This window comes from Simochromis diagramma, unplaced genomic scaffold (genome assembly GCF_900408965.1).
Source record: "Simochromis diagramma unplaced genomic scaffold, fSimDia1.1 OVJJ01000355.1, whole genome shotgun sequence".
In the NCBI taxonomy this organism is placed as follows: domain Eukaryota; kingdom Metazoa; phylum Chordata; class Actinopteri; order Cichliformes; family Cichlidae; genus Simochromis; species Simochromis diagramma.
Genome location: NW_024387174.1, coordinates 6,763 through 29,046, shown reverse-complemented (window position 1 = coordinate 29,046; position 22,284 = coordinate 6,763). Strand labels below are relative to the sequence as shown.

General features: G+C 39.0%; 1 protein-coding gene and 1 long non-coding RNA gene across 2 annotated transcripts; both read right to left on the bottom strand.

Annotated features, from left to right (window-relative positions):
• Positions 1 to 3,700: 3,700 nt before the first annotated feature.
• On the bottom strand, positions 3,701 to 5,490 carry LOC120744884 (tripartite motif-containing protein 16-like). Its single transcript, XM_040049474.1, has one exon. The coding sequence runs from the start codon at positions 5,488 to 5,490 to the stop codon at positions 3,820 to 3,822; it is 1,671 nt and encodes a 556-aa protein (XP_039905408.1). The 3' UTR covers positions 3,701 to 3,819.
• Positions 5,491 to 14,659: 9,169 nt separating this feature from the next.
• Positions 14,660 to 15,144, bottom strand: LOC120744910. The gene is made up of 2 exons (XR_005698488.1): positions 14,994 to 15,144; positions 14,660 to 14,810 (listed from the first exon to the last, which is right to left on the bottom strand). It is a non-coding gene; the product is annotated as an uncharacterized LOC120744910 (long non-coding RNA).
• Positions 15,145 to 22,284: the final 7,140 nt, after the last annotated feature.

The window sequence follows — 22,284 nt, the reverse complement described above, 5'->3', positions numbered from 1 at the left end:
TACAAAATATTTATGACCACAATTTGAGCCCATACAGGAGGAGGCTCCACCTCTACACACACACACACACACACACACACACACACACACACACACACACACACACACACACACACACACACACACACACACACACACACACAACAACAGCTTCTGTTCCACTGCTATACATATTCTGTACTTATTGATGAAAACTTCCCACAGGACCTTCAGTCATTTCTGACAGGAAGTTTATGTCCATCCTTTAATACTTATGGATGAGGTAACATCAGGCAGCAGTCACATGCAGGTTTGTGTCCTACTTGCATAAGGTGATCTCTGCACATCCAGAATATGCTCACCTCATGGACCTGAAACTTTCCTGTCCATAATGCACTCCAAGGCACATGATCTCACATGTGAGGTAAACCTAAGCAGCTCCTTAGACTACCATGAGCTGGATGACTGAGAACCTGCACAGACATCTGTGAGGTAAACATATTTTTCTGTGAGCATCATTATGTCAACTCTAGGTTTCATGTGCTGATTCGGGTGCTTTACATTTATTCTGTTTTAGAGCAGGTGGAGAGGGGGAACCAGATGGGAGCAGGTTCCACTTTGGGTGAGGAAGTGGAATAAGTGATTACCTTTTTGTCTCAGCTCGTCATCACAACTAAATTCATGTTCAAATGAAGCTTTTTACTGTGACAATGATATCTGTATTTGTAATTGTACCTGCCTTGCTTTGTCACTCCAGATTTCAGCACAGTTCTCTGCACTTGTTTATATGATGAAGTTTGACAGCAGCAGGGCTTTATGTTTGTGGGTTGTTTAATAATGTGAGGCCTTCCTCAAACCGCTGCCTCAGTTCATGCTGAAGCCATCTGCCATTATCTACTAGAAATGCTGTCAAACCTAAAGTGAGGATGTGGTCCCAGCTCGCATAATTAGAGAGACTAAACCAAAGTGGTCTTCTCTGCTGACTATGGTGCCATGGTAGAAGCAGCAGACAGATGGATGTCTTCACTGACAGTCATGTTTTCCTGTGGCAGTTACTCTTTGATGATATGCTTTACATTACCTTTGTTTTAGGGAAGTGTGTTATCATTAAGAATCATTAAAGATAATTTAAGGTATGGTTGGCATTGTCTCCAAAAATAAGTCTTTTGATGTGATGGCTGTATGAAGCCATAATCTTTATTAATCTTAATCTTATTGATATATAAACCCTCTAGTTTCAGCAGCATTCTTCAGGTTTTTAAAAGCTTCTCTGTGGCAGTGCTGCCATTTAAAAAGTAATTAGAAAGATTCCTGACTGACCTGCTCTGTTGTGTGTAACCTAAAGGGTCTGATTCAGGTCTGTGGTGTATATTGAGTCAGAAGCTAAACACACTGCAGAAACACCTGAGGGTGGTCTGTGAGGAATACATCCCAGGAATCATGGAGATCATGCTGACAGAGCTTGATAATTGAAGATGATGCAGGACGAGCGGTTCAGGAATCAGTTCTCATGATGACGATGTGCAACTGCATCTCACCATTATTCTCTACAGAGTTGGTAACATTTCCCATATTTAACAGAATAGTAATTTTGATTTGCATTTTCTGTTAACAACAGTAGAGGCAACAGAAGATTCACACTGATGGATGAAGCCCATCAGTGTGAATCTTCTCTTCTGCTACAACGTCACCTGCTGTCTTCAATCCTCCATACCCGACAGTAACAGCTGACTGTTGTGTTGAGCTACTTCCACTGTCAAGCTGTTTGTGTCATCACTGGTCTGGTCCAATCACATTCTCCCGGAAGTACAGGTACTCGTGTTACTCAACTAAGAGTAAAAAAGTTCAGGCTCTGAAATAAAGCTTCTGTGTAAGTTCAATAAGAAAGATCTATGGTCTCACATCTGTCCAGGTGCTGCCGGCTGAATCTAAGCTTTATCACTTCCACTGTCAAGCTGTTTGAGTCATCACTGGTCTGGTCCAATCACATTCTCCCGGCCAATCACCATTCATGCTGCGTACTTCAAATCTCACTGTGCATCTGTCATTCTCCTTCATAGACGCCTTTGTGCAAAGCACCTCCTCCCCAGTTCCACCTCTCATCACTCAAGCTTCATTCAAGTCACCTTCATCTCCATCACCAGCATCTAGGCTCTGGGGGGTCCTGCTCTAATCTGTTTCACAGCTGGAGCTCCGTTCTGCAGAGAGACAGACCACCAAACACCTTTGTACATTCTGTTCATCAATAAATCATCTTCATTCTTTCTGACGATCTCTCCTTATTGAAATGTACTTAAAGTAAAAAAGTAAAAAGTTGCTCCTTAAAGGAAAATTCTACCATCAATTTTTATGTAAAGGTAACTGAACCTGGTGCTATATTAATATTATAATAACAAATATTAGTACATAAAAATTCAAATGTTCAAATCTAAATTCCAATTCTAATAACTGTTAAATATCTCATGTGTAAAAAGCCTGTATTGAAAACAGTACAGCACTTAGGGTCCAGCATAGCAGTGATATCAGTTTTACAGCAGGAGCAGTTTGGAGTCCAGTCTTCTTCAGCTGATTGAAGAAATCTGCAAACGTCATGTTTGTCTTATTTGTACACAAAACTGATGTTGTCGTGTAAATTATCAGCTAAACTAAATGTGAATGTTTTATGTGTTTCTAATGAATGAATGGCCTGTAACTAAACAGAGAAACAGTTTAATACAGAAAAAGTCATTTTAATACAATATTATGCAAAGTGTTTCTAAAATTATAAAACTCAAAGAAGGACACAGTTCTATGTAAAAATGATCTATGACACAGTGCACTTTATGATAAAGGCTTTATTCAGCCTAAAAACATGGCAGAATGTAAAACATGTGGACAAACTGAGCTGAGGTGCTTTAACCTCCTCTACATCCCTGTTAGCAGGATGAAGGCGCCCTCTTGTGTTGTGCATCACTTTCAGATTTCACTTGTTAACCTGCAGGAAGACAAAACTTCACTGAGCCTTCAGCAGCTTCAACATCATCAGTAAAGACAGATTTAAATATGTGTAATATCACACTGTGTCAGTTTGTTCACAGGAGTCACAACCTGTAACACTGATGCTGCATTCAAGGACCATTACAAACATCTGAAAGGACTTAAAAACATCAAGAAAATGTGACTTGTTTTTCTGTAATGAAGCTGTTTTAGTGAAGAAAGTTGAAAGGTCACAGAGCGACTGCTGAATCTTCTGCTCTAAACATGAACTCTGAACGTTGTGATGCTTCAGGAGGAAAACTGCTTCAGTTATTCTCTCAGATTAGTTTCATATTTTCTGCATCAGATTTGAGTGAGATCCTGGAATGAAGACAGAAGAAAAGACTTTGTTCAAAGTTTGATTTATAGTCAAACCTTCCAGTTTATTCACACAATAAAACATCAACACAATATATGAATTCATTCATTAAAATCAGTTTTTCCTCATTTGTTTGATGATTTTGTCAAAAACAAACACACACACACACACACACACACACACACGGTCTGCCATACTCATGAAGAGAAATGTCGACATTTTTCAATACAAATATTCCAGAAACATTTAGAGGATAGAGAAGTTTACATTTTCATGTGGAGAAATATTTTAGTAAATCAAAATGATGATGAGCAGTGATAGCCTCCATAAACAGTCACAGGAAAGATCTCCTTTAAAAACTCAGAAACATCAAGAGAACAACTAGAAGATGTGGAGGTACCACCCATAATGTTTGACTGACAGCTGATCTCTGTGCAGAAATGATGGAGAGAAAATAAAATGAAACTAAAATACACATTTAAACCCACAATATGAAAGACTTCAATCTATTTCAGTTTAATCAACTCAGCATAGTCTCCAGGATAAATTAAACCATCATAAAGCCTCAGTCCAGCATAGAGCGGCTGAGTGAATGTGGTCTGGACTCTGTGGAGGAGAGTCATGGTTTCAGAGACGCTGTAGAAGGACAAAATACCTGCTCTGTGATCCAGGTACACTCCTACTCTGGAGGAACAAGGACCTGAGACACGAGTTTCGATGTTGTTGTACCAAAATGAATAAAAGTTGTGAAAATAGAAAGCAAAAGATTTGTCATTACGTCCAAATCCACATTCATTTCCTTTCCCTGCTCTGCTGATATTCTTGTATGCGACTGCTACTTCAACTCCTATTCCTCTCCCCTCCACCTCCCAGTAACAACGTCCAGTCAGACTCTCTCTACTCAGGACCTGAAACCACCAAGTGAATCTGTCTGGATGATCAGAATAAGACTGTAGGTCTTTCATTGACTGACAGAATGTTACTTTTCTGTTCCCCTCTGATAATACCAGCTCTTTGTGTCCTGTGTTTGGATCCAGTGTGATTTCACATGAATATTTTAAGAATTCAGCTCTGGTCTTTGGCTCTGGTTGTGACAGTGAAACATCCACTTCAGTGACTGTCAGTGAGATGTTTGTCCATTCCTCTCTCAGAATGTCCTGTAGTTTATCTCTGACCTCTGACACAGCTGCTGTCACATCCTCAAAGTAGCTCAGAGGACGGATATTGATGCTGGATGAGTCTGTAGACTCACTGAGTGCTGACAGTGAGGGGTAGTTGTGTAGAAACTGGATGTGATCCTCTGTGTGTGAGAGCTGCTTCAGCTCAGCATCTTTCCTCTTCAGCTCAGTGATCTCCTGCTCCAGCTTCTCCTGAAGCTCTTTGACTCGACTCACTTCAGTTTCCTGCTGGGATCTGATCTGCTGCTTCACATCAGAGCTTCTTTTCTGGATGAGATGGATGAGCTCAGTGAAGATCTTCTCACTGTGCTCCACTGTTTGATCAGCAGACTGATTGATGGCCTCCACCTCCTGTTGAAGCAGCTTCACATCTTTCTCTCTGTCCTGGATTCTCTGCTGGATGTTTTGTCGACTCACCTCCAGCTCTCTCTGCCTCTCAGTCCTTTCTGCTGCAGCTGAGACTGTGTCGTGGCCTTTATGTTCATCCACAGAGCAGAGATAACAGATACTCTGCTGATCAGTACGGCAGAACATCTTCATCACCTCATCATGACGAGAGCAGATGTTCTTCTCGAGCTTCTTGGAGGGCTCCACCAGCTTGTGTGTTTCAAATGCGGAGGATATTAAATGAGGCTGAAGGTGTTTCTCACAGTAAGATGCCAGACAGACTAAACAGGACTTGAAGGCTTTCATTTTTCTTCCAGTGCAGACATCACAGGCCACATCTTCAGGTCCAGCATAGCAGTGATCAGCAGGAGCAGCTTGGAGTCCAGTCTTCTTCAGCTCCTCCACTAAATCTGCTAACATGGTGTTTTTCACCAGGACAGGCCTCGCTGTGAAAGTCTGTCTGCACTGAGGGCAGCTGTAGATTTTCTTCTCTTCCTCTTCATCCCAGAAGCTTTTAATACAGTTCATGCAGTAGCTGTGTCCACAGGGAATAGTCACCGGATCCTTCAGTAGATCCAAACAGACTGAACAGCAGAATTTTATTTGATCCATTTGATTCATGTGCTGTGCCGTTTCACCGTCTCTCAGTGACTGTCAGACAGTTTCACTTCCTCTGAACAGAAACAACCTCTGTGCTCTGAAGGGAAACAGATCTCTGCTCTTGTTCACCTCCTACAGGAAATGAGGCTCACCAGCAACTGCATTTACACCATGTTGTTTAGACCCATCCTGATACAGACACATCTGTGAAGGGAGGCACTAAAGAAATATCCTGGCAGTGACAAGAGCGAGGGTGTGGTCTGTTTATTACAACGTATTAGACCCTCCTTAAGATAAAACTACTTATTTTGAGGTTAAAGTTCACATTTTTTTCTTCCAGGAAATAGTTGAAATATATGGAGATTACAGTTGTTGGTTCAAGATAAACTACCACAGCTTCTGTACCCTCAACAAAATGCTTTGTATAGATGAGTTAATGAAAGCGTACTTCACGATCTATTTTAGTTATAAGAAAATCATTTTTCTTTCGCCAGATGAACATGTGAAGAGTTTAAAATAGCTTCTTTTAAAATACAATATTGAAAATAATCAGAGAAAAACAGTCACCTTCAAGAAATTTTTCATTATGTTTGTATTTGTTAACCTGTCATTTAAACATTCTTGTTGAATTATAGCAGTTTGAGGTAATGCTATTACACATGCGAACACTAGAGGGCATACAGCGCACTGGTGGTATCGAGCAGTGTTTTGGGACACAGAGGAAGAATAAACCTTCCTGTTGTGAAGATAACAGCAGCTCTATCTGTGTGCCTTCTCTATTCTTTACCACAGCACCACACGCTGTTGGCACAGGAAACCAGTTGCATCTGGTCAAAAGGAAAAAACAAACAAACAATCTTGGCTGACAATGCACAGATTCAAGGATAACCATGGTTACACCCTTGTGGATTACAGAGGATGTATTTTGTATCACAAGACAGGATAAGACGGCTGATCAGTTTGTTTCACTAACTTATCTAAACCTGGCATTTTGTAGAGGGTCACAGTGTCACAGTGCCTTCGCCCTGCAACTCCCTCGTTCCCCAAGTCTGTCTCATTGTTGATGACCTGTTTGCCACAGACCAAGTATTTCCTGTTTGCAAATAAAGTTTGTGAAAATCAAGAGAGTGCTTCGCATTGTGTCTGCATCTGGGTTCACGTTCACGCAAAATGATCAATACTTTTTTTTTGTCCTGTCTGGCACTGTAGCAATCAGAATTATTGTCTGAAGGCCAAGAAAAATGCCCAACAGATTTACTTTCCCAAGTGGGCCTTTTGCTATACTGGTCCACTTGATTGTCATAGTTTGTTTGATCTTTATTAGTTATTTTTATTCTAAATTATTGTAATCAGGCCAGACTGGACTCAGGGACGGGAAAGAAAACAAGAAGAAAAGTTAGAAAGAAAGTTAACAGAAGGAGAGGGAAAGAAAAACACCTGGAGCTAAGGGGTAAAACAATCACATGAGTGCTGCTGTTTGACTGAGGAAGAATAAAGTAGTTGTGGTAAGCCAATCACATGACCACTTTAAGACAAAGCAACAAGGTGATATATACCAGTTTTTAAATTGTGTTGATAGGCCGCGTAAAACCAGAATCATGATAAACAATATATACGCCTGTTTTTTCCTGAATTGTTTTGTCACGTTTACTGTCTAAGGACAGCGCAGCGAGACCTCTCTGCTTATGAGCAAACAAAAAACAGCCCGTTCATGTTGGTGGAAAAATGCACCATGTGGACCAATGAAAAATGATATGGTGACCTGACATTTGGTTGTTTAGGAAGAGGGGGAAGATTTAAGAGTGACGGTGAGAGGGAGGGAGAGAGAGAGAGAGAGAGAGACAGCAGAAAGAGAGAGAGAGAGAGAGAGCGAGTTTTGAGATGTGAGAGATTTGTGACGTGTAGCGTGTTTGGATTGTGTAGTTAATGTGTTGTCTTGGTGTAAGTGTGTAGTGTTGTGGATAGTTTTGTGTTGTGTGTCAGAACAATGAGGCGACTGCTGTCTCCAGGTAGAAACAGGAGTGATACACCTGCTGCTGTCAGACCTGCAGGTATCAGGCGGTGATGTTTCCTTTATAGTGGACAGAAATTATTTTTTTTGGAGTGGCACAAATAATTTGTGTGGCATCTTATTGAATGCAGAACAGCTGATTGTTCTGTAAATAGTCTGAAATGGTTATTTTAAAAAAAAAGGTAAATGGCTGCAAATAACTTTGTTGTTTGCAAAACTTGTGCATAAGATTTTAAAATTGACAATTGTATTTAATGTCATGAAAGTTATGAATTATGAAATATGATTCAATAAACATGTTGTTACAGTAAGAAAATAAAACCTTTTCTACTCAGATTTTATGTTTTCTTTCTGATTTTAGATCAATTGTGCTCATACAGTATGTCAAAATGAAAACATAACTGTAAATTCAGACACGTGAGGTTGTGCTGAAAAGAATGAAACCAAACAAGGCAAAGCAAATAGTTTTTAAAGGTAAAATGTGGAGGGAAAATCAAAAGTAGTAAAAATGGCCAATTAAACCCTGGACCCCAGAGGGTTAAACGTTTTTTTTTTTAAGTGACACAATAGTTACTTTTCAAGTAATTAATTATTTTTAGAATATTGTAACTCAGTTACTAACTCAGTTACTTTTTTGAAGAAGTAACTAGTAACTATAATTAATTACTTTTTCAAACTTGCCCAACACTGGGTAACAGTAAATAATGAATGCTGAATCTTTTTAAGCAGTACACAGAATCGATAATGCTTGATATGTTGAGGCAGCAGCCACCCAAGATAGTGTGAGTCTGTAAGTAGCTGCGTGCACACGTGAGTGTGTGAGCGCTGGTATTCATAAGGTTTCTCCATGCAAGTGTCTGATAGTACGTATTCTGTCTCAAGGGTATTTCTGAGGCATGTTTTTTATAAGTTTGTTATATGACAGGTCAGAGTCGTTTGTTCTGTAAGTAATGGGATCAACGTTTCAATGAATGGGTCTATTCCTGATCTTCTAATGGCAAACCTGCCATCTAGTGGGTTAACGGGGAAGCGCCAAGTGAGGGGATGAGCAGGAGTTTCTCTCCCAGCGCTCGACAGGGAAGGTCCATTTCTCTGCGTCTCACCTCCTACAGGAAATGAGGCTCACCAGCAACTGCATTTACACCATGTTGTTTAGACCCATCCTGATACAGACACATCTGTGAAGGGAGGCACTAAACAAATATTCTTACAGAGCGACCAAGAGCCAATCACATGATGCAGGGTGTGGTATGTTTGGTTACAGCATGCAGTAACAAGTCTGACCCAGTTAAACTTTAATAGTTTATCTTTACTTGGATGTTTGAAATTTGACAGTCAACACTCAGTGAGTTCATTTTATATTTTAAAAAGTTCAGCAAAGTTTAGGATGCTGTGATGAATAAAAATAAATGACACTTTATATTTTGACATTTTCTAATCTTAGTTCATTCTCACACTTACAGAATGATGCATGGGAACAACTGACTCCACTAAATCAAACCTATGTTCAAATGAGATTATGATCATTAAATAGTAACAAATATTTAAATTTAGCAACAACAAATGCAGATCGCTCCACAATGTTTAAAAAACAAACAAACATTATTTTGCAGTTTTTCCTGTGTACACAGTCACAGTGGATTTAAAAAACCTGAACTGTTTAGTAATTTTTCACAAAGTGTCCATGTCAGTAATTCATTCAAATGTATTTTGGTCTTAAACTGATCCAGTAAATGTAACTTTTTCTCACCTACTTAATCGAGTATTTTAGTTGTTTAACTGTCATTATAACTAAACTGAACATCCAAAGCTTTTCTCACTGCAGTTTTGTTGTGCAGTTATAGCAGCACTTTGAATCATCCACAGTTTTATAGAGCTGTCTGTTGAATTGTTGTTTTGTTTGGTGCAATGTTTGCTTTTATTCGAATATTGATGATAATTTGATATATTTGATTATTTATTACAGGTGCAAACAATTCATTTCTTCATGGTGCAAATATATAGTAGACTCAGGAGTTTAACTCAGTTTTCTTGGCCTTTGTTTATCGTTTCATTTAAAATCTTAATGGGTAAAGATCATCATAATTACATATGAAATTATATGTACAAATTATATGTTCCATTACACTATTAACAGCACAGATTATACAGCAAACATCAGATTCATGGATGGAGCCAGAGGCTAAATGACTGTTCAGTCCTCTTTAGGAAACGATCTTCATATGACGACAAACACGACAACAATCAGCTGTCAAACTGTACAAGAAGTTCACAGTAATGTAAAAGAAGTTATATCACTTTATTTTTAAATGTACACACTCAGGGTCAGGACTGAAGACACTGATCGAGAAAATACTCTAAATATAAATATTCACCTAAACATTCAAAATGATTCAATTGCATGAAAAGAAATATGAACTCTCTACAATACTGGCTTCTGATTGGTTGAAAAAGCAGGCGCTGAACTTCAGAAGAGCTAAAGCTGCAAAACTGTGTAAACCCAGAGTGGATGCTGCCCTCTGACCTTTCAGAAGTACGATCTTTTTATGAAGACACAGAGGCAGAGTTATTATTCATCACTTTAAAGATGATATTCGTTACATGTTCTTCACTCGTTGTCTAGTAAAGTCCAGAGAATGAGACACATGATTTGAAAACATACAGCTGCATGTTAGAGATCACAGAGTTCTTCAGTCTTATGAGAACTCATGGAGACTAAATGTCAGACACATCAACAGTAAATGTCGTTCCTCCCCCCGTGAGTTTGTGTCCTCCACACTTGTTTCCACAAACATCTGAGGTTTGAACAGTGTGCAAAACCACATGTTACAAAGCTGCTGAGCTACTGAATACTGGAATATTTCATTCAATATCACCATCTGACCAAAGGACAAACACAGAGAGGATTAGAGCGCCAAACTTTGTTTCAAACTGTTTCAGATTTTAGAGGCAAAAAGCAGAATTTCTACCTGGACAAAGAAATCAAAGCAGGAGCAAAACAAGCTTTTTACATTTATTCAAAGGCATTATGTGAATGTACTCTGAGCCACAGCCTCCTAAAGTAAAGACATTTGATCATCTAAACCAGACAGAGTCATGTTTTCAGCAGTGTCTGTATCCTCCATATAGACCATGCCATGGTCCACCTAGGGTGACCAGGTGTCTGACTTTATGTGGGACTACACAGCGCTCAGTCCTTGTTTGCCTGTGCCACACACACATTGAGCCAATGTCCAGTTTTTTTATTGACTCTAGTTTCTGTCGATCGGTAGGCCCACAAAAAAACCCTGTACAGGAAGTAGATTTCATCTCTCTGATAAAAGGAGTTCTAATCCCTGATCCTATGAGTCTGAGCCAGTAGATAATATTGATATGATCATATTTATGCCTTTGTTGTTTCACAAAGGGTTAAAAACATTCACAGGTTGGACTGTGGTTCTCCTTTTAGCGTCTCTGCTGGAATTTTAACTGTGAACCTCTTAGATCCAAACTTCTGAACTGCTCATCTCACAGAGGACAAAAGGGAAGAACCCCGAATCTCTTCTTCACCTCACTTTTATACCTGCTCACCCTTTCTCCCCCCTTCCCTCAGTGGACGTCACATCTTCATACTTGGGCCAATCAGGTTGTTGACATTTAATCATCACTCACTCTCTCACACAAAGTTTAAACTTTAAAATCACTTCATTACATTTTCTTTGTTATTCTTAACACAGAAAATTCACATTCAAAAACTTAACACAGAATAAAACAGAGTAGCCAGTAGTGGGAAATGGTTCCAGCAACTCTGATGGTGACGGCCCGTTTGAAGCTGAAGCTCCGGCACATGAGTCAAAAAATCAACACACTGCTTCAGAAACGCTGTGCTGAGGCTTGGTTTGACTGAACAGAGTCACGTGATCAATGACGTCTGAAGCTTCATTCAGCACGTCACTGCTTCAGTACCTGATTCAATGATTTATAAGGAATTGAACCATTGGTGGGATTTGTGTCGTGTTTTGGTGATTTTGTGAGAGCGAATCAGTGTGTGACATAATTATAGACATGGAGCCAGGAAGAGAGGACGCTCTGCCTGTTCCTGAATAAAAACCAGTTCATCAGCATTTCTGCTCCCAGGTCTAAAATGTACATAAGAAATATGATGTACACATAATTATAATGATATAACTTATAGTATATTATATATAAACGTACCAGTCTGCTGGTTAATTACATAATCAGGTGGAGGCAGTGACCTCACAGCACAATACAACTATTATAATATTGTGCTTTACATTGTTATATTTAGTGTATTTTTATTACTAACAAACTACAAGAAGTCACAAGCAGCAGGAGAACACACCATGGCACATGTTTACACAAGAACGTTTTATTCATCTAAATTATTTATTATTAAAATCGACATAACAGAATTTTTTCACGCAAAACAAATACATGTTCAAAGCACCATATCAGCCCGATATCAGACACAACTGTCACGTGACATTAAAGAGAAGCTGTCAGTTCATCTCTGCAGAGTGGGCAATCATAATGAAGCAGTTCATTACAAGCTGTAGATTCAAGCTGCGCTTCATAGTTTTGTCCACCAGATGTCACCAAACAGGACTGTGTTGAAAAGCTTCGAGTACATGAACCGTTTTTCAATCCAAGCTTCAAAGCTTCATTTGGACATCAGAGGCCGTCTGATGTTAACTGGCAGCCCTTTATAGACTGCTGCTACTTTACCCTGAAGCCAAACCACTATCTGGGGTTACATACTGAACCAAGCTACACACACATTTCACACACAATCAAGAGAAATCAAGGTAGACAATCGTATCCAAAATTTCTTGTCTGCAAGAAAAATACAAAAACATAAGAACAAGCGAAATATAAGAACGGGTAATCTTTATAATGAAGCTGAAAGCTTTTTAAGGGGTCAAAGTCCAGAAAATTCCTTCTCATTTAGCCGCCAGCAAACCAGCCGTGCAGGTGGTGTCAATATTTCATCCTCCGGCTTCAGATTTTAACAGGCGTTTACCTCCGTGTGGCTAGGTTCAGATGGGGCTATATTCAGACACACACACACACACACGCTGTGTGAAGCTTTGAGAAATGAACGTTTTGTGAACCACTTGGCTGGAAGACTCAACTGCTTCTAGGTGCACATGGAGTAAAGCAGGAAAGGCACTCACACGAGCTAGCTGCTTACCCTAACCATCAAAAATGAATGCCTAACCCTGACCCTTACCCTAAACCTAACCATAACCTAATTGTAACCCTGACACTAAAACCAAATTTTGAGTCTCAAAAATGCCTTCAAACATGTGGGGACTGGGATTTTGGTCCCTGTGAGGCCTGTTTGTCCCCACGAGTATAGAAAACTACCAAGTTTTGGTCCTAACGAAGATGTTAATACCAGCTCTGGTAAAAAGCAGCTCTGATATTTAATGCTGAGCATTCAAACTGGGCAAACTTTAAAATGAGATGCCTGACCATCACTCCTGAACCCCAGAAAGTTTACACTCATTTAAAGCCACCTGTTTCATTTGCTGCACGGTTTGAGCTCCAGCAGGTGAAGGACAATTTTTAAACCGTTTTCTGGCGTTTAACCTCTTTCACCAAACTAATAAAAACGTAATAAAAGCAGCTGTTTAAGCAGTAAGACTTCAGACAGATACCAACAGGTCGACTTGGGCTGTATTTTTATGCATTCATCAAAGATTCAGTAAAAGGACTCGATGTTACAATCCCTGACAATGCATTGCTTTAAATGGAAAAATCTTGAGGGATGGCTGTTATGAGGAAAAGCAGCCCAGAAACTTGACCAGCGGCACACATCGTTGTGTGCCTAAACTTTCATTCTTTTACCCAAGCTAATCTGCCCTTTTTCCTTGGTTAGATTTAAAGAATTTAAAATTCAAAATAGTTAAACTCAAAGGTTTGAGCAAGTCTAGGCATACCTGTAAAAAGAGAACAGTTGCTCATATGTTTACGTTATACCTGCATTATTGACACAGTATTGTCACTTCTGTAATCGTCAATACACGGTTATCATGAAACTCATAACAGCCAACAAACAATCGATCAGTCGACCCTTGTTTTTGTTTACAGTTACTGCATTATTATATTATTATGTTTTACACGTGCTTCCTATTTTGTTCCCCTCAGAGAGTCGCGGTGCATCTTGTGCAGCAATAGATAAAAATAAAATTCAAGCTGGAATATTTCAAGATGAGGCGCGTGCTGGAGCTGATGACTGACTGGTGAGCTTTAAGGGTTCAGTGATGTTAAAAAGATTCTTGTTTTAATTAAAGTGATTATCATGGTTGAACAGGTTAGAGCTCATGTCTGATGCAATAACATGTTCTGTAATGTTAGAGTGACTTTTGAGGTGATAAAATTAAGGACAGGTGGACAATAATCACACACAAGAAACGTCGTTGGGACAAAAAAAAAAATCGCACCACTTCTCAGTAAATGGAAGGAAAACTTGACGCACGATTCCAGTAGAGAAAGTAGAGTAGAATCAAATTTCAGCACATCATTCCATTTCATGTACGCGAGAACAACTAATACAAATCTCACCGTGTCCGTCTGTGTGTGTTAGAGATGCTCGTCCATCCGTTTAACATTTAACAACCAGAACATCTGCTGTTTCAGTTTGTCCATGCAGCGCTGCGGTTTAGCTGCAGGCGGCGCTGTTTCACGTCTCAAACGACACTGGGGGGATGAACTGCTGACACCAGTATTTCTTGATGGCTGGCTTTTTTCCCTTTTTGATACCACACAAAAGAAAATGGGAAGTTTTTGTTTAACAGGAGGAAAAGGTGCGTTTATTGGGAACTATTTTTCATGGCGGATTAGTCAACCTGTTACTTTTGGGGCAGCACAGTGATGCGTGGGTCTGTGTTCATGGTAATAAAGGAACATTTCAGTCGTCTTTGGACAGCGGTGCAGTGCTGTTAGGAGGAAGTTTGTGGCTTTCTGGGTGTCGTACAGCTTAATAAACCTCGTAATGAGGCACACAGGAAGCCTCCTAATCACACACCTGGACCACCTGATGCACTGATAGATATACTGTAATCTTTATAATGAAGCTGAAAGCTTTTTAAGGGGTTCAAAGGTCCAGAAATTCTCACTTCTCATTTTAGCCGCACATAACCAGCCGTGCAGGTGGTGTCAGTTTCATCCTCCGGCTTCAGGATTTTACCACATCGAGTCGTTTACCTCCGTGTGTTGCTTCATATGTGGCATCATTTCCAGACTGTGACTACAGACAAAGACTGAATCTTTACGAGCTCCTTCAGGCAGATGTAGGTTTTACCTTCTTCTTCTTCTTCTTTTTTTTTAAAGAAAAAAAACAATCAGTATTGTATTTATTTCCAAACAGTTTTTGAATGACTGAACGATCGCACTGATGAGAGGCAACATGTAGATTTGTGGATGCACTGTTTACAGATGCCTTGGTTACTTGACTTCTGTCAATAAAAATGTGAAGAAAAAATTAATAAAAGAGAATTACAGAAACTGCTGCTTTGTGTTTCTTCTTCTGTCTGCAGTCGTTTATCTGCCGCGTTCCCTCCAGCTGGTTTATCTTAACAGGAATTGAAACACAGAAGAATAACAATTAAAAACAACCCATTGAGCACATGTGGTTTTATACATTTCTTATATGTTAGATTTCTTGTGGTTTGCAGTTCTTTAGATGTTATTCTGGGTTCTTATGTGACCTGGATGAGTCACTGGTAGCTTCTTGGAAAGTTCACCTCTCCGTTGTTCACTGGAGCCCCAAAGCCTTACAAACATCTGCAGACTAATAGATGCCAATAACTTTGTAATTTTTCTCATAAGTTTTCTTGAGCGTCTTTACATCGTGGTGTGATGTTTGTTTTTCTGAGCTTTCAGCCTGCTTCACTTTGACAGACAGGTTCTGTTTGAGTGATTTCTGGATTTCTAACGAAATCATCATTTATAAAACACTTTTTTACTTACTTGGGTTATTTTTTATCTAATATTAAAATTAGTTTGATCTTAAAATACAGGCCATATTAAAGAGAAATGGAAACTAGAACTAAATATTATTATCAATGATAATGTATGGGAAGACATGTGTAAAACAAGGGAACAAGTAGTCAATTATGGAGAGTTTGACTGGAAATTTAAAATTTAGATTTTTTTAATACACCTCTTGTTATCTCCTCATATTGTAAGGAACCCAATGCAGAACTATGTTGGAGAAAATGTGGGGGAAATAGGAGACGATTCACATATCTTTTGGGACTGTCCAATAATTCAAGGTTTCTGGATAAGAATCAAAGAAGAAACAGAGAAAATCCTACATAGCAATCCTGCCCTGAACCCACCATATTTCTATTGGGAGTTATACCAGAGAGAGTACCCCATAGATGAAAAATATATACTGATAGCTAAGAAAAGGATAACTGTGAAATGGAAACAAACAAACTCACCATCCTAACTCAATGGAATCACAGACTGAAAGAGTTCATACAATGGAAAGAATGACAGCAAGCCTGCAACTGAAGGTGGAGATCTTCCACCAGAGATGGATGTGTGGCCAGATACTTGGGTGAATGAAACACGAACTTTGGAACATTGTAATATAAAGCTATAAATCTCCCCTACGACATATCATTATATTAATCGTGGTCTGTTTTTTTCCCCCTCTCTCTCTTAAATGGTCTTATGTCAGAGAATGTTAATATGTTGCTTGTTTGTTTGGTTATGCCACAAAAATTACTAAATAAAGTCCCCCCCCCATAATTAGTTTGATCTTATTTAATGAATAAAAAAAAAGGGGGGTAAAATAAATCTTTATTTTAGTGATCTCTGTGCTGATTTTCATAAATGTTCCCTCTGACATTTGGCCTCCATATAACAATAATATTTAAAAGCCTAAAAGTAACTGAAACTACTAAAAACTACACTGAAAGAAGAAAATTCACTTGGAGACTAACTGACACTAAACTGACCTTAAAAAGTCAAAATGGAATGAAAAAAAAACTAGAAAATTCAAAACATAACTCTAGTAAAAGGTCCCTCCATCTTTTATCTACAGTCCATGTATTCAGTAGCATTTCTTCTTTAAAAATAAGGGTTAATCTTTATTTAATTCAATAAATGTAATTAATATATGACACACAATTAAAATAAAAGTCCCCCATTCAGAGTCTGTTCACCTTAATTAAGACTAGTAATTAGGTTTAAGAAAAAATAGAGATGAAAAAGGTTTTAAAGGAATATTTTTTTAATAAACAGCTGACATTACCTGAAACAAACTGATATTTTCACATTTTATTTATTCATAAGGCTAATTTATGTCTAAGTTCTTTTTGTTGATCTATTTAAGGTCGACGTTTGACATAAACAATTAAACAAAACCACATAACCTTTAACATTTTAATGATTCTGTTATACAGACGGGCTTTTCTTTAAAAAAGAAAAAACAGAATAAACATCCACTGAGCTTGCAAAGCATGCATGAAGATATGTACATTTGCATTAGAACGTTTCCCCGCCCGTCACAGCAGCTTTCGAGAGCAGCGTCCCTTCTGTTCAGTGCACTAAACCCAAATCTCCGAGTGTACATGCTGCACGTTTATGGCTCGTTTTCTTTAACACACAATCCTTCACTCTCGTTTCAAAACAAACAGTATCGTTCACATCTCTATATGTTACCTTAATATTCTTTCATGCACATTTTTAAGACATTGAAGTAATCATAAACATCTCTAAGAGTTTGACTTTCTCTTTCTGCTACAGTCTGGTCTGCAGGCTCAATACTGGCTGAACAATCCTTTCTGTGGCATCCATGAGCTTATTTTCCTTTGCAGTGACTCAACCGAAGCACAGAAAATGATCACAGAATTATAAGTAAACATTATGCTGGAAATAAGACATTAACTCTGTTTTTTAATTGAAGTGTAAATATATTTTTTAAGTTTTAAAATGAATGTAATGCTTTGAATGATGGATGGATACTGATAAGGATGTAATGATTTATTTCTGATAACTCTCTTGTAAGGTCTCGAGTTCCTTAAAGGTGGAGAAATCACAATCAGAATCAGAATCAGAATACTTTATTAATCCCTGGGGGAAATTATTTTAAGAGATGTGCCGCGGTCCCGTTCCTTGATAAAAGTAACAGTTCCACGGCCAGCAGAAGAACAAAAACTCTCTCAATCCACATGATTGAGTAAGAGATAGAAAACGGAGGAGGAAAATACAAGTCAGAGAAAAAAAAGAATACGTAAGAAAAAAGAGCTAAACTAAGAGAAAAAACAGGAGCGACTGAAACAGGCTGCACGCTGGTTGGCGCATGCGCACTCAAGTGCAAAACTCATACAGTAACCAGAGTTCATGACACTGAAACTTTTAAGTGGCACTTTCCCGGTCGCGGTTGTACGTGCAGAAGGCTGATATCAGAACGTGAGCTGCATTTGTGGATATGAACAATACAACTAAAATGGCTGAAGGTGTAAGGCAGAAGTTTCCCTCAGTAGCACAACGCTGGAGGACCCAAAAATCCCTCCATGTTCAGGATCGGAGATCCTGTGGAGAAAAAACAGCACATCAGACTAATACTGTGGATACGAATCCTGACTGACGTCTGTCATTACGTATTCTTACCTGTTAAGTCACTTGTGTAATGAGCCCCTTTTCAGGTTCGTGTTTATCATCCAGCTCCTCGTCAGAGTCTGAACACGAAAGGGAAATCGGTCAGCGTTTTTATAGAAACACCACAGAAAAGGAGGATGATAGGATGTAGGATGATAAAAGAACGGTGGAGCCAGGATTTTAACTGCCAACCTTCAGATTAGAAGACGACCCCTCTGAACCCGGACGGCTCAGGTATTCATGCCAACTAAATTATTATCCTTAAACACATTAATGGCATCTACAACTGCTTAGATGATGCCCTTCGCTCTTATTTTGAAAATTCAGCCACTGATAACCAGCCTGACAATTCCCGTCTTGTCAGGTTTCATCATTTTTAAATTTTCTTGTTTATTGACCTGTGTGAAACATCTGAGGCGCGCTTGTCTTAATCGTCTGCAGGAGGCTGCAGGTTCAAAGCAGCTGCAGGAGGCTGGTGTGAGAATAAACCTTCACTTTTAATTCTTCACATTTTACAGAAACGGGAATTATTTTGTATTTTGTGTTATCGACTGCAGCTCTGCTTCTGCTCTGGAGAGTGTCTGTGTCTGCAAAGGATGGGCCCACCCATTGTAGGGAAGGCTCACTGCAGAGGCAGCTGAGTAATTGAATTATTTTCTAAGCAATAAGATTCTGCAGATGAAAAAGCTCCTTTCACTGTGCAGTGAAACAAATACTGAAGGAGCTACGCCACTCATTTCTGGGTGTGAAGTGCAAAGCTGGAAATCTAAAAACTCTAATAATAATAATAATGACAATAACATGAACTGTATATCTTCATATTTTGTGTCTGTGCGCTCATTTAAATGGGAATGAAGAGTCAGAATCATCAGACTGAGCAGTCTGAAGGAGGAAATAACTTTCATTTATCAGGTGAGTAAACACATTTGCAGATTTTGTTCATAGCATATAATTATTAATAATTACCTGTGAAATAGCAATCTGTCTGGATGATCAGAATAAGACTGTTGTTCTTCCATTACTGTTGCTTTTCTGTTCCCCTCTGATAATAACAGCTCTTTTTTGCGTGTTTGGATCAGTGTGATTTCACATGAATATTTTAAGAATCCAGCTCTGGTCTTTGGCTCTGGTGGATCTGACAGTAAAACATCCACTTCAGTTTCCTGCTGGGATCTGATCTGCTGCTTCACATCAGAGCTTCTTCTGGATGAGATGGATCAGCTCAGTGAAGATCTTCTCACTGTGCTCCACTGTTTGATCAGCAGACTGATTGATGGCCTCCACCTCCTGTTGAAGCAGCTTCACATCTTTCTCTCTGTCCTGGATTCTCTGCTGGATGTTTTGTCGACTCACCTCCAGCTCTCTCTGCCTCTCAGTCCTTTCTGCTGCAGCTGAGACTGTGTGGCCTTTATGTTCATCCACAGAGCAGAGATAACAGATACTCTGCTGATCAGTACGGGCAGAACTTCTTCATCACTCATCATGACGAGCGCAGATCTTCTCCTGGAGCTTCTTGGAGGGCTCCACCAGCTTGTGTTTCTTTAACTGAGCTGCTACATAATGAGGCTGAAGGTGTTTCTCACAGTAAGATGTCAAACAGAATAAACAGGACTTGAAGGCTTTCATTTTTCTTCCAGTGCAGACATCACAGGCCACATCTTCAGGTCCAGCATAGCAGTGATCAGCAGGAGCAGCTTGGAGTCCAGTCTTCTTCAGCTCCTCCACTAAATCTGCTAACATGGTGTTTTTCATCAGGACAGGCCTCGCTGTGAAAGTCTGTCTGCACTGAGGGCAGCTGTAGATTTTCTTCTTTTCCTCTTCATCCCAGAAGCTTTTAATACAGTTCATGCAGTAGCTGTGTCCACAGGGAATAGTCACCGGATCCTTCAGTAGATCCAAACAGACTGAACAGCAGATTTTTGTTTGATCCATTTGATTCATGTGCTGTGCCATTTCACCGTCTCTCAGTGACTGTCAGACAGTTTGACTTCCTCTGAACAGAAACTACCTCTGTGCTCTGAAGGGAAACAGATCTCTGCTCTTGTTCACCTTTAGACCCATCCTGATACAGACACATCTGTGAAGGGAGATATATTCTTACAGAGCAACCAAGAGCCAATCACATGATGCAGGGTGTGGTATGTGTGATTACATCATGCAGTAACAAGTCTGACCCAGTTAAAGTTTAATAGTTTATCTTTACTTGGTGCTTTGAAATGTGACAGTCAACACTCAGTGATTTCATTCTATTTTTCAAAAAGTTCAGCAAAGTTTAGGATGCTGTGATGAATAAAAATAAATCAAACTTTATATTTGACATTTTCTAATCTTAGTTCATTCTCACACTTACAGAATGATGCATGGGAACAACTGACTCCACTAAATCAAACCTATGTTCAAATGAGATTATGATCAAATAGTAACAAATATTTAAATTTAGCAACAACAAATGCAGATCGGTCCACAGTGTTTACAAAAACAAACAAACAAACAAACAAACATTATTTTGTAGTTTTTCCTGTGTACACAGTCACAGTGGAGTTTAAATGCAAACTTTCCAGTTTAATTCAAGGTTTTAGTAAAATTTTGCCTGAACTGTTTAGTAATTTTTCACAAAGTGTCCATGTCAGTAATTCATTCAAATGTATTTTGGTCTTAAACTGATCCAGTAAATGTAACTTTTTCTCACCTACTTAATCGAGTATTTTAGTTGTTTAACTGTCATTATAACTAAACTGAACATCCAAAGCTTTTCTCACTGCAGTTTTGTTGTGCAGTTATAGCAGCACTTTGAATCATCCACAGTTTTATCGAACTGTCTGTTGAATTGTTGTTTTGTTTGGTGCGATGGTTCATTTATTTAAATATTGATGATAATTTGATATATTTGATTATTTATTACTGGTGCAAACAATTCATTTCTTCATGGTGCAAATATATAGTAGACTCAGGAGTTTAACTCAGTTTTCTTGGCCTTTGTTTATCGTTTCATTTAAAATCTTAATGGGTAAATCAGAATCAGAATACTTCATTAATCCCAAAGGAAATTAGGGTTACAGCAGGCAGCACGCTAATGGCGCATGCGCACTTACAAGAAACCTTCTGACCAACTTTACACAAACATCACATTGGGGAGACATGTCAGAAAGGTAGGCTGATAGGAAAAAACAAAAAATACATAACATGAGGTGAGAGGAGGAGAAAAAAAAACTCCACTCAGACTGAGCTCCTAGTGGGAGAACAGTTTGATAACAGAAAAAACACCTCAGCACAAAAAGCACATGACTATCCACCATAGAAACACAAGATAAGCAACAGGGGCGGGTAAAGGGTAAGAGAGAGCCGGTGTAGACAGCGCATCCGATCCTGCAGCATGTCTGCGCTGGTCCAGTCGACTGCCATCTGCCCCGGTAGGGCACAAGCATCGAAGGCGTTTGGAAACGGAGGGGGGATCAGTGTGTGCATATCAGTGTAAGTGTGTGTGTGTGTGTGTCCAGAGTTCAGCTGAGACAGTGTCCTTCGCCCTGCTAGGCTAAGTAAACAGTCTTCCAGCCAACCCAAGTGGCCTGCATGGAATGGGGGGAAAAGTATTTTTTTGTTTCACACAGCAGTAATGCATTCCCACACACAACCTTCCTTTCAATTAAAGTAACACTGTTTCCATGCATGAAAAGGAGCAGGAAGAAGAATAAATTCTTATTGATACCTGCCCCCTATCTGTGGTAATACAAGTAGGCAACCAAAATTACACTATGACAATTTTCTGCACATAACAAAACAAAGCAAACAGAACAATACTCAACAATGAGCAATACCACTAAATATCAAACTAAAAGATCATTTTTCTACAATTAAATTCTATTCTTTTCAACTTCTTCATATTGGTTTATCTTTTATTCTTATAGCAGATTTTAAATTGAGAAACATTTATACAACACTTAAGATGATCACTGAGAGAATTCCAGTTTCTTATGCCGATGACTGTTGGACACATTTGCCTTTGTGTGGTTCGAGCAAACCGGTGCTTAAAATAAAACTTCCTTCTGCCGTCCCCATTTTCTGAACACAATACAAATAAACTTTGTAACTTAAGAGGTAGTGTTTTATTTTCGCCCTAAACATAATAGTTAAAGTCTGTAATTTCACTATGTCTTCTAGTTTTAACAATTTCGATTTTA

What these genes read in the sequence shown, in the direction of transcription:
- LOC120744884 (XM_040049474.1), bottom strand. Translation starts at nt 5,490, where the DNA reads ATGGATCAAATAAAATTCTGCTGTTCAGTCTGTTTGGATCTACTGAAG.